The sequence below is a fragment of the Charadrius vociferus genome, unplaced genomic scaffold, assembly GCF_000708025.1.
Source record: "Charadrius vociferus isolate BGI_N301 unplaced genomic scaffold, ASM70802v2 scaffold163, whole genome shotgun sequence".
Classification (NCBI taxonomy): domain Eukaryota; kingdom Metazoa; phylum Chordata; class Aves; order Charadriiformes; family Charadriidae; genus Charadrius; species Charadrius vociferus.
In genome coordinates, this window is record NW_009648332.1 from 1,934,257 (window position 1) to 1,947,458 (window position 13,202).

Here is a 13,202-nt window from a genome sequence, read left to right on the forward strand (position 1 = left end):
CAGGCACCGCGCGGAGGAGGAGGAGGAAGAGAGGGTCTTAATCTCGCGAGAGTACGCCGGCGCTCGCTCCTGTCAGCGGGGAGGAGGAAGATGGCGGCGCGGCGGGGCGGCCTCCTCTGCCTGCCTCTCGCCCTGGCGCTCCTGGCGGGCGGCGGCGGCAGCAGTAGTAGTATCAGCGCTCGGGCGGCCGGGCCTTTGCCCGCCGCCTCGTCCGAGGCCTTTGACTCCGTGCTGGGCAACACGGCGTCGTGTCACCGCGCCTGCCAGCTGACCTACTCCCTGCACACCTACCCCAAGGTACGGGCGGGCTCTGCCTCACGGCTCCCCGAAGCGGCGGCGGGGCGGGCACCTCGGCGGGCTCGGTCTTCCCCCCACACACACACACACACACCACCCCGGGAGCCGTGCTGAGGGGCTGGCGGGCGGCACGGCCCCGGCCTCCCCGTCCCCTGGCCTGTCGCTTGCCCCTCTCCACACACCCCCCCCTTCCCCCCCAGCCCTTTCGTGTGCTCCAGGGTGACAGGACACCGCCGGGATTTTCTCGGGCAGGAGTCCTTGTCGAGGCACGTCCCCGTGCATGTTTTCTCAAGCCATGCTGGACGTGTCTTTAAGTGAACGTAAACGTGAAGGAAGCTGATGCTCGCCGTGCGGTCAGCAGCCTGCTGCTGTCCTGCTGGGGCGTTTCTCATCCGGCTTAGATTTTCCTCCCCTCAAAGCAGGGGATGCAGTGGCTTCTCTAAAGATAGATACTTCATTTTGAAAATAGATGGTTAGGCTGCAGCTTGCCAAAGAAATGCTGAGCTCAAAGTGTAGCTTTGTTAGTGCTGGGTGGTTTGGGGGCGTTTGCTGCTTTTTTTCCTCCTGTGCCTAAAGAGGCAGCTGTGTTTTCACTTAGGCTGCTCCATATTTTGGGGGGTTAAAACAGTGCTGTGCCCATGACAGGCCAAAGATCCTGAGTCAGGGCGCTAGTGTGACACTTGGATATTGAAGGATGAAGCATAAATGATGATAAATGAGTACCTTGTCAGAACCTTCAACCTGTGTTGTGATTCACTTGCATGGAGTTTCTTTCATCTCGTGATTAAATACTGAAATAGTATCTAATGGGAATCTAATTTTGTAAGCCAGAGTGTGCTGTGGGTTCAGTGCTCTGTAAACCTTTAACTACTTGTTTGAATTTGGAAAATCTATTACCAAAATCTCATCTTTCCTGATTTTTTTTTCGTGGTGATTTACTTATCAGCTGCAGCTATGTAGCAGGTTGAACTCTGAACGATGGGAGCTCATACCCCATCTTTGACATTTCATATGAGGGCAGCGGACAAATGTATGGGGTGACAATATTAGGTAATAAGGCTTTGTCTGTTTCCTGCAAAACTTAAATTGGATGTTGTGACTGTAGCTGATACTGGTATTTCCATAGCAGGAAGTAAGAGGGAGTTGAATGGGATACAAGTAAACGCGCTTCTGTATTTATGGCATGTTTTGGTGCCTTTGTATGATGATAGCGAGGAGAAATAACTAAACCTGAGAAATTTGGACTAAACATTACGCTAATGCATTTCCATGCTGTTTTGGCACAATGCTCGTGTTTCTATTAAAGGACTCTTTCAAGTTCAGGGAAAGCTGATAGTTCTGTGATTTTTACTGTACTTTTGAATTCTTTGTTGTGTGGTGTTGGATCTGTCAAATAATACATCCATCTCTTCCTTTATATTTAGTCTTTGTTCTGTTTGTCACAAAACTACCAGTTCAATTAAAGGAAATCGTTTCAGTTGTCAGTGGAAAGAAAGACAAGCTTCATTGAGACTTCCATGAAAGACTGCCACAGAAATCTGTCTGCTAAAGCTAATTCTGTCTGGATATCAAATTACAAACGTGTTTTCTGCAACAGCATGACTGTCTTAGCCACCTTGTCAGTGTTGTTAGGGTTGAGTTTTAATTTACATTCACAGTTTTCTCCTTTTGTGCCTTTAAAGCATGTAAACTTGTGGTCTCAGAGGCAAACAATGCCCAGTTCATTTACAATAGGTTATATAGAAGGTGTGGTAAGTTTGTTTTTTGTTAAATTAATTCAAAGTCCATTTTCCAGCTGTATAGCAACTGGCTGCAATCATTTGAGTGGTTATGTGCTTAGTGGTTTTGATGGGTCTGATTCAGAACAGGGTGTGATAATAAGTAGGAGAGCTCACATAATAGACGTCTTTAGCTCTGCATGGTGGAGAGCACTGTATGTGGAAAGTGCACATCCATCCTTTTGGTATTGTGAACAGAAGAAGTACTAGGTGTAGATTTTTCTGTATTTGAGTAATTTTAATAGCTGCAGCAAGGAATCGTAGAATCATAGAATGGTTTGGGTTGGAAGGGACCTTAAATATCATCTAGTTCCAACCCCCCTGCCATGGGCAGGGACACCTCCCACTAGACCAGGTTACTCAAAGCCCTATCCAACCTGGCCTTGAACACTTCCAGGGATGGGGCATCCACAACTTCTCTGAGCAGCCTGTTCCAGTGTCTCAGCTCTCTGACAGTAATAATATCTAATCTAAATCTATTCTCCTTCAGTTTAAAATCATTACCACTAATCCTATCACTACACTCCTTGATAAGGAATCCCTCCCCAGGCCTCCTTTAGGTACTGGAAGGCTACTGTAAGGTCTCCCCAGAGCCTTCTCTTCTCCAGGCTCAACAACCCCAAGTCTCTCAGCCTGTTCTCACAGCAGAGGTGCTCCGCTCCAGCCCTCTGATCATCTTCATGGCCCTCCTCTGGACTTGCTCCAGCAGGTCCATGTCCTTCCTGTGCTGGGGGCCCCAGAGCTGGATGCAGTACTCCAGGTGGGGTCTCACGAGAGCAGAGTAGAGGGGCAGAAGCACCTCCCTCATCTTGCTGGGCATGGATCTTTAGATGCAGCCCAGGATGCTGTTTCAGGTCTGCCCTACCACAGAATAAGGAGCTCTGTTTGAAATAAATCAGTAGTGTTACTGTGTTGTAACTTGTGCTACAGTGTTAAAGAGCTGCAGCTTGGTTTTATTTCAGATGGTCCAGGGTGTCGCCTTTAGCTGCCTTCTAGGTCTAGTGGAGGGAAGGAGGATGGTGCTCTGGTGGGTGGTTTTTTATAGCAACTGAAAAAAAAATGAAATTGTTTGTTTTCTGACAATTTATTCTTGAATGGAGGGATACAAGCCTTTTCTTGTGCCTTCCCAGGAAGAGGAACTGTATGCGTGCCAGCGAGGCTGCAGACTGTTTTCCATTTGTCAGTTTGTGGACGATGGCATTGATTTGAATCGAACCAAACTGGAATGCGACTCTGGTAAGACTTCAGTACTCCTTCAACATCCTGTAGTGTGGAGACATAACAGAGGGGAGATGTCTGAAAGGGTGGTGTTAAATTGGTGGGATTACTTCAGTTGCTTTCTGGTTTTGTTTAACAACTTCTTAAAGTTTATGCACAGGATATAAAAAAAAAAAAAAAGTCTTAGGGAAAGGTTGTCAATTTTCTGTGAGTTTCTCCTTACCTGATTCTTAGAGTTGCTATTTTTCTGAATTTCTTAAGTGTCATCAGTCTCTAAATAAATTAGAAATACCTCATTTTACTATAAACAGTTTGTCATAGAAGACACAAAATGGCTGGGGAAAAAAATCCAGTTAACACTTTTCTTTAATAATTCCATGTGACAATCAGTACTATTTGCAACTCTTGACAAACTTGTGCTTAAAAGTGAATTGTTCAGAGAGTGTAAGAACACAGATCTTAACGTGCTGTCTGCCTTGTAACTTGTGGTCTAGGCTACATCCTTACAGCTAAATTCTTGGGACTGAGGTATGCATCATGTTAGAAATAGGCCATTAAAAACTTGTGACTTATTCTCTCAGATTATCTGTGTTAGAGCAAAAATTTCCCAGTGAAGATGAAATATCTGTACCATAGGCAAATTTATACTGGTTTTGGAATTGTATAGAACTTTCATCCAATAATACTGAGGCAGCTGATTCACAGTTTTATTCAGAGATTAGGTGAGCCATAGCCACCCAAAGCAGGAAAAGTAGGAACTCTGTCTTTATTTCCGATATAATTAAGCACCAAGCCAGCACTCCGAGGAGGCTTTTGTCCTCTCAGTAGCTCATAAAAAACAAGAGGGCTAGTGGCTGGCTCTAAGAGCTGGTGGAAGGTAGGCAAGTGGAAAGCCTGACATGCAAAGATGCTAACGTGATACAAAACTGCATTAAATACTCTAGAAATGGGCTAATGCTCTAGTCTGTCATACACTGTGTATAGCTGTGGTACAGCATGTCAGTCTAGTTGTCAAACCACCCATGAAAGAGTGCCATAAAAAAGAGTAATGTAGCAATAGACCACATGTAGAGGTAATTGAACAGTTGCTTACTTTCTGGTTTAACTCCTTCCTGAGGCTGTTGTCTTTTGCTGGCTTATGTTCTGTAATCTGTTACACTAGTTGGTGCCCTGACTAAGTATTCTGTGCTTGGCAAGATACGTCTTGGCTGCTCTGCTCAATTCTGTCTACTGGTGCTTCTTTCTGCCTACAAACTTTAGTTTGGTGGCAGTTTTACCATAGAATTGCTGTTCGGGTGCTATGAGCTGCATACTCAAATGTTTAGCTGCTGATGCCATGCTGTTCTTAGCCTTTATGATGATCCATTTGTTCCTGTGGAAAACTGGGAGAGCTACTGTCCTCTGTGTTGCTACTTGGTTTGAGTCTTTAGTTCAGGTAATACTGCAACATTGTCCACCTAAGCTTTAGTGTTTTGGGGAAGAGCTATGCCCACGTATTGTCTGCCCAGTATCTCCATGGGCAGAATAATCTGAATTATTCTCTCTGAATAATTTAGATTTCTTGGTCTTTATGGTCTCTAGTGAACCATTAATAGAAGCTTTCTGTAAAACAAAAAGTTGGCTTCATTTTTCATTTAAAAAGTAATTCCATAATACTTTCAATGCAGTTTCTGTACTCCTCACACTAGCAGGAAAATGCTCCTTTGGTTTTCCTGTGATACCATGGCTTCTGCTGTTACTGCTAGGGGATTTAATGGACTGATGGTCCCTCTATTCTTTTTAGGATTCCAAGTCTGTTCTCTGAGGTAAAAATTCACGTTTTATGTGTTATGTAGAGGAAAAACTATAGTGGTAGTGGGATGATCAATGAAAACTTGCATCCCTGAGTTTGTCCAGGGTAACATTGCTGATCGGTTGCTCTGATTGCATTGCAGATTTCAACTACCTCATCTGTCTTTGGAGACATATCTTTCCCTGCAAATGGGATTGTCAGTCTTTTAACTGCTGCTTTGTTTCTGATCCAACTTATACTGAAAAATTTTTTCTTAACTAAAATGCAGAGTTTATCTTCTCATTTGGGGAACTTCTTCCTTGCAGCCTGTACTGAAGCATACTCCCAATCTGATGAACAATATGCTTGCCATCTTGGATGCCAGAACCAATTGCCATTTGCTGAGTTAAGGCAAGAGCAAGTAAGTAGATGACATGTTTTTCAAATACCACCTACTTGTTTTCTGTTCAGCATGTCTTCTCTTTTTTAAATTTATTCAAATGGAAGGTAAATCTTCATAAGGACTGAAATCTAGACAAGGGGCGAGGGGTGAGCAGGAGCATGACTTCTGTCCTTTTCACATAAAACAAATGGAAAACCAGTTAATGTTGTGCTTGCAGTTAATGTCCCTGATGCCGAGAATTCATCTTCTCTTTCCTCTGACACTGGTGAGATCGTTCTGGAGTGACATGATGGATTCTGCTCAGAGCTTCATAACGTCCTCTTGGACTTTCTACCTTCAAGCAGATGATGGCAAAATTGTCATATTCCAGGTGCTTGCCTTTTTTGTTGAGATTAAGGCAACTAAATGTTCTGGCTGCTAAATGTTTAACTCCGCTCCTTCCAGTCACAGAAAGGACTATGGAGCACTGTCAGAAATGTTTATGTTTTGCTGGTATTTCACTGCGTTAAGGACAAGTTGGGGGGGAAATCAAACTTGGGTGAACGGTGCACGTCTAATACGGAAGTTAGCCTTAAGTTCTGAAAATGTCAATGATCAAGATCAGCGGAAGCCTGCTAGCAGGATCTCCTAACTTTTTTTTTTTGTTTTAGTCAAAGCCAGAAGTACAGTATGTTCCACAGCTTGATCAAGAAACTGGAGATACAAGAGGATCCTTGTCGCTGAGTAAGACAGCCTGTAAGTTGTTCTTTGTGCTTTAGCAGAGCAAATGCAAATGTTCCCTGTCATGAGTTGCAGGTGGCACATGAAAGCAAATTGTTAGAAAGCTAGAGTATAATTGTTTGCCATGTAGACTGCACTATGCACACTTAGCAAAGTCTGTGGTAGAAACCAAGCTCTGCTGGAAATAGAAATATGCACACTAGGGCTGTTTTAAAAGCTTCTTTTTATGCACTCTATAAACAAACTGTGTGGCGTTTGGGCCTTCTCTTCCTTTTATTGCTTTCCTGACAGCTGTTTCTGCTGTTCTATTTCAGCAGACCTACGTCCAGGAAGTTCACAGACATACAGAGGACTTCTTGAAGAGCGAGAAAATGACAGCTTTTTCAAGTGTCTTTCCATGTATGTATATCCCAGAATATCCATACCTAGTGAGGAGTATAGTGGCCTTTCCTGTGTGTGTATGGTGGCACTGTTGTAAGATCTCGAAGTACTGCAGGTCTGTTGGGTTCAGGATGCATAGCAGTTAAAATTGCCTGTCTGACTGTTCGTGATTGCTGCTTTTCTGTGCTCGCCCCTTGTTATTTGCAGGCTATCATGCCAACTTTGATTTTCTTTTCCGTTTCAGTTGAATATGGCATTGATAATTTCCTACACTTGTTTTTTGAGTCTGTTCCGTGAACTGTTTAAGCAACACTGTCTCTTGCCTGTTCTTTAGCTCTGGATATGTTTCAGGGCAAAGCACTTGTTTTGTATTTTGTTTTCAGATTGTCTGATATGAAAGACGCAGTTGTGTCTCATTTCCAGGCTGAAAATGGCCAGTATATCTTTATTAAAGCTTTGCTGAAGATCAGCATGTTGGTTCTTCTTTCCCTTACTCTGATTACTTTCTCCTTAAAAGTTTATACATGAAGGATAAGTGAATTGCATTCCAGCTGTGTAACAGAAAAATCTGTTTTCAAAATTGTAAGTGGGAGGATGCTTAGGGCCGAATAAACAGAATCCAGAAAGTCTTTTGTGTCTTTCAAGTGAGATACTAAATAGGCATTAGAGTACCTGGGAGTCTGAAGTGGGCTATGAAGCTGGAAGAGCTAGAGGATAATGAATTGGCAAGAAATGCAGTCAAAATTGAGCCGAACTTTTTAGAGGGTCCATTGTCTTGTATTCAGTACATGAAATCTAATAACATTCTTTTCATTTCAGAAATTCCAGTTGGATTTTAACCACTACCCTCGTCCTATCAGTCTTGGTGCTGCTCTGGATTTGTTGCGCAACTGTAGCTACAGCTGTAGAGCAATATGTTCCATCTGAGGTAACTTTATTTTATAACTTAGAATATTTTGAATTTATTCGTTATATTATAGTTCATTATATTACAGCTGTCTAGAGACTAAGAAATATTTGGGGGGAGGTTCAACTAGAAAGAGTGGGGATTTTGTGGTTGTGTTTGGTTTTGTTTTTTTTTTTTATTTTGCAGATGTGGTTAGCAAACCAATTTTGTTATTTAAATGTTCATTTTATAGCTGAACAGTTCTTGCTCCTTCCTGTGTCTGATAGGTGCTCTGAGCCTTACTCAGGCAACCCAGATATGATGTCTTTTGGTTTGTAGTGCTCTCCTCTTAACAACCTTCAGATTACTCTTAACAAATGGAGGCTGCTACTAATTTCTCTGGGGAATAAAGCTATACTGAGGGTTGGATAGCGTAGGTGGAACCCAGTAGGGGTTTAATGCAGGAGGATCAGTAGTGAGAACAGAAGCGACAGCATATTTTTGGTGAGCACAGAGAGTCTGATCAGCAGCGAATTGGCTGAACTAGCACCTCTAGCGCCCAGAGAGATCCCCGCACTTCTGAAATAAGCAAGGCTTGCAGTATTTGCAAACTAAAGGAGCTGTTACACAAGTACTGTACCTGCTGTTGTTCTGGCACATTTAACACATTTCTTTTGGACTCAAATCTAGTTCCGGCCATGAATTTCAGATGTTACAGAAAGCCTGGGTTCACTTGTGTTGAAGGGCTGCAGCCATCAGACCCGGGAATGCAGTTGCATAATGAAATGTGGTTTATTCGCAGTATGGAGAGTCTTCATCTTGAAGTAAATTGTTTATATATTTCAGAAGCTGAGCATCTATGGAGATTTGGAATACATGAATGAACAAAAACTGAACAGATACCCATCCTCTGCCCTTGTTGTGGTCAGATGCAAGACTGAGGAACATGAAGAAGCAGGACCTCTTCCTACAAAAGTCAATCTGGCTCAATCAGCCATTTAAATAAGTCTCCATTGGATCCAATAGACTAATTCTCACAGAGCTAGCAACTCCTGATTGTTTGTGGTGGTTCTTCAGACAAGAAGCTTAGCAGCCAGTCTCTAAATGCAAATAAAGTTACAGAATCAACAATGTCATGGGATTTCGTTTTCAACTGGTAGTGAAGATTCAGACATCTTGAATTTATGTTTGCTTCCAGACGTAATCACTTTTCACTGGTGTTTGCTACATGTCTTTTTGCTTACAAAAGCTGTAAGCATGCTTTCCATACTTCTGCCATGACACTTTCAAACTTATTCATGTGTTCTAGGATGTAATGTGTACATTCAGAGTTAGCTTTGTAAAGGTATAAGAAATTTTAAGTAGGCAGCAGATGCCTTTTTAGTGTTGCACTTTCTGTTGTAGTTAAGAGAAAATATTATAAAAGTATCTGCTGAATTTTTGTACTTGTTAATGTCCATGCACAAACAACCCTGTCTCCAAAAATAAAAATATATTTTTTCTACAGTGTGGCAATATCCAAGGTGGAAAGCATTTGTGAGGTACTGTAGGCTAGAACTGTTTGTGAAAGATGGAAACGCTGTTAAAACTTATGGACATATCCCTTCACACACAGAACATAATATGATCAATTATTTTGTCAGACTTCAGCCTTTAAGTCTTAAATTGCTTGTAAAGTTAGCACCTGTGTTTTCTGAGGAAGTTCTACTTTCTGTTCTTGATTAACTATTCTAGTCTTGTAACTTCATTTACAGAAACAAGTTGATTCCTGAGAAATGAGAACAGACAAATAAAATTGACTGTATAGAAAATGTTGACTATATAGTTTTTTGCTGTGGTTAATTACTGACCACAACATATTCAGTATGAAAACCTGTCTGTGGCGTTCCTCTCATAGGCAGTGTGACCTGATTTTGCTCTGTGATTCACTAACGCAGCAGCAACTAGCAATGTCACTCATATTTCTAATATATTTTTTGCGGTTCTTTTCTTTGAGGAGATTACTATATGCTGTTTCCCGTAGCATTGGCAAGTGGGGGGGGTGGGGGTGGTGTGTGATTTATTTTAAGGTCTCTGTAAGTGGTTGAAAGCTGGCTAGAATGCACGATCTCCACCTCATCGTCATATTTTGTTGATTATACAAAACTGCCTTGAAGATTTAAGAAAAAAAAACAAAACACAAAAACAAACAAAACACCTGTTCAGGTTTTGTATTCTGGAGGATACAGTGATGTGCTCCCTCACTGTTAAAACTGGGTCAATAGTCATTCCTAATTTCTCTGTAACGCTGAAGGTTGGGTGACTACAGGTGATGGAGCCTTGCGGGGCCCATTAATCAGGAATGTGCATTATGTGGCCCGCGCAGTGCTGCGGAGAGCCTTAGCCTAGAAGCACTCGAGCAGTTTTTCCGTCAATGAATTTGAAGAGCATTAAGCAAGGTTTGTTTTAAGCAGGCTTGTAGCAATGTGCAGAAATTGCAATGTGAAGTCTTAAATTAGTGGTACCTCTTCGTGCTAAATTCTTCAGTGGGACTACATGGTAGCCCAGAAATTTGGATGCCGGTGGCCATTGATGGGTACCTCTGTGTGTAGGCGGTATTAGTGCAAAGGTCTCAATGACTGCGACTATGGTGAAAATCGATGGCGTGATGTTTTTGGAACACCATTTGCTAGCAGGGACAGGAAATCCCTCTGTCTGCAGCAGTGATTCAGTTGAGACGTGCATTTCTGCTCACGTAGCGCAAACCTCGGTATACAGCCCTGTTTCGGTGCAGGGTGCCAGTGTTCCGCTTTGAGCAGTACCAAATGCGATGTGTGCAACGGCTGTTCAGAAATTACTTTGTAAATACAGGCTCTGCGTCAGTGATGATTGCCTGTCGTCTTAGCACTATGTTGTTTGGGATTGCCTTTCCAGAAGAGACTTTAGCAGTCCCAGTTTTTCTGAGTAACTACCATGGAAATGTTTTTAAGTCTGTTAAAGTGTTTTCCTTTGCTGTTACATGTAGTTGCAGAGGGAGTGTTAGAGCTTCACGAAAACCTGGCTATTTGCCTGTTTCAAATGTGTACAGTGCAGCTTCTGTTATGTTGATGACTTGATTTCACAAAACTTTCTCTTCCAAAACGTTTTGACGTTATTGCTTACGTTCCTAGGTTTGAGTTACACAGCTTCTGCTTTCATTTGGCTCTGTATCTGCCTACAACAAAGGGAGAAAAACTCAACAGAAGTTTTACGTGTTTTGTCTTTTGTTTGCTGTTTAATGACATTCCAGCTAAGTAATCTGTGCGGTGAAGCCAGCGATTCCGTAACGTGCTGTTAGGTCACAGGATACGCTGTGCCTGCGGCAATCTGTCACTTGGCACTACTGTTTCCAGAGCGAGCCAGAGTCTGAAGGATTTGGTAACTGTTGTACTTGTAAGCTCTTCTCAAAGTATCTTCCCTCAGTAAAATCAGATACTAGCTAGGCTGCAGTAATTAAACTGTTTCTCAAGATTTCTAATGTAAATGGAGTATTTAGGCCGTCTTGGTTGCAAAATGGCTCGTCTTACTAATTTTTTTTTAACTGTTTGACTTCCTGACATCTTCATTTTCAGTGGCTGCAACTTGGGTTTGATCTCTGCCCAAGACCACCATTTAAATGAAGGGCCTTAAATTATTGAAACTGCAGGAAGAAAGCATTTTATATTCTCTTTAGGCACGTGTTCACCTGAACTTGTATCGGATTTTAAATGGAGTCACCTCGACACAAATGAGGTAACCCTCTTAAGTGTGTGCAATTCACCGCTGGCAGAAATAACCATGGTATGTTTGGGAGGGGGTTGGCGGGTTTTTTAGGTGCTAGAATTAACAATAGTCTCCTGTCATACTGGATATCTTAATCTCTGTTTCCTCTGCAGCTTCTCTGATCTTTGGCAAAGATTTTATCTTTTTTTTTTTCTTTTTTTTTCCTTATTTTACTTCAGCAGGGCTTGCTGGTGTTTGTTACCTCATTCTCATGGACTCATTTTTCTGAACTAGTGGTTTTTGATGTGGAGTAACTGTTCTAAAACCCAACTGCCTGGTTGGCTACGGCTGAGCTTTGGTAATGTTGGCAGAGGAAACAGATGGTGGTAGATGTCAGGTCTTATGGACATTTGCCTCTAAGAGCGGGTTTACTCCACATCTTAAACATTTCTGTCGTGGATTGTTTCGTGGGGTATGGACAGGTAGCCTGCTTGACCTGGCTATGGGCCTCTTAGCAAACGGGCCTCTTAGCAAACTCACAGTCACCTAATGAGCTTTTTGAAGGCTCAAAATAGTCCTTCTGTATCAAGTCCAGTTAGAAACTTCATCGAGAAACAGATCCCAAATTTAAGATATGCATATCTTAACCCTTAGTCTGTGACTCTTCCTATTGCAGCAGGTGCCCACACTTGCAGGCTCTTTGCTACTTGGGGTTTGGTGTTTTCACCCCAAATTCCCCTCAGAACAGGAGAACTTTCTAACACCAAGTTTACCAGTGATGTATTCCTGTGAGAAGCTCCTGCTTTGGACAAATTGGTGTTGCCATGCCGAAGGAGGAGCTCCTAGAGACTGTTTTTAATTGTGACTGGTCTGTGAACAGGCGAGCTCAGGGTTGGCAGATGCTCTTATCAAGAAGCGTATATTAACTCAATGTTGACGGAACCAAGAATGAGATGTATGTGTGGGGATGGAGAGAGAAGCAGCCATAATTATTCTTCCATGTCAGGCATTATTTGGTGCTTTGAATTGAGTTGAAGCAACTGTCTGGGGGCCAACTTACAGGCACTATAGCTGCCAGCTTCTCCTCCGAAGCCCTGGTAAGCTAGTTTCACCAGTGCTTGGGGAGGAATCATGATCTGTGAGGTGGCAACGATTTGGAAGCACCTGAGCGCTATAGACTCTCCTGCAAGCAAGAAGAACATGGGTTCCTCGAAGACTTTATGCCAGTGCTTTTTCTTGCCCCTACCCCCGCAGCAAAGCTGCCCACTCATAACATCTTAACCTTGAAGCTGCAAAACTCCACTCTGCGTGTGCTGTGCTGAGACCTGCAGCCAGTTTAGGAGGCTGCAATCTATTTGTAAGTACACGTTAGTTACAGGATGGACCGCAAAGACTTACTGCAGGCACGGAAAGTCAAGTACACAAGTAAGAGAGCACCCTGGAGGTGGAGGATTTGCTATGCCTGTGCTCGTTGCCCAAGCCGGGAAGCTATTCCAGATGGTTGTATCCTGCACAGCTCTGCTGAGATCTCATCATCTCACAGGAGCCTGGGCTGATGCCCCTACGAGGTCAGTGTGACAGCGCTGTCTTGGGAAGGAAGTGGGGAGAAAGGAGACTTGTGTGAAGATGATCAGACTGCCCTCAAGCATTCATCATGAAGGGGGGTTCTTCCTGACTGGCACCAGCGTAAATGCACTCAGCATCAGCTGGAGGTGAGCGTCCATCTTCTGAATGGGCTTCTCTGCATCCAAAATCTCCATATCCTTTATGATTTTCCTAATGTTGTGAAACCAAGATGGAGCCAGGAGGAAGGAGAAGCAAACCAGAAACGCCACTTCCAACGGGAGCTGGAGCCACGGGCTCGGCACTGCCTTCCCCATCCTCTCCTGCTTGCGTGCCCAGGCAGCAGCACGCTCCTTGCCCTCCTGCCTCTGTTGGGTTTTGTATCCTGGTAACATCACTCCTGTTAGGTGCAGAAAACTCCCGGCAGTCCTTTGAGCTTCTGTGAGGGCTGTAGCTCTGGGAAGC

The 13,202-nt window shown here is 43.2% G+C and overlaps 1 protein-coding gene across 1 annotated transcript; it reads left to right on the forward strand.

The window, feature by feature from the left end:
- Positions 1 to 61: 61 nt before the first annotated feature.
- TMEM59 (transmembrane protein 59) lies at positions 62 to 9,276 on the forward strand. Its single transcript, XM_009884602.1, has 8 exons — positions 62 to 297; positions 3,206 to 3,311; positions 5,391 to 5,485; positions 5,685 to 5,837; positions 6,118 to 6,202; positions 6,502 to 6,586; positions 7,388 to 7,496; positions 8,301 to 9,276. The coding sequence occupies exons 1-8, from the start codon at positions 91 to 93 to the stop codon at positions 8,454 to 8,456; spliced, it is 996 nt and encodes a 331-aa protein (XP_009882904.1). The 5' UTR covers positions 62 to 90; the 3' UTR covers positions 8,457 to 9,276.
- Positions 9,277 to 13,202: the final 3,926 nt, after the last annotated feature.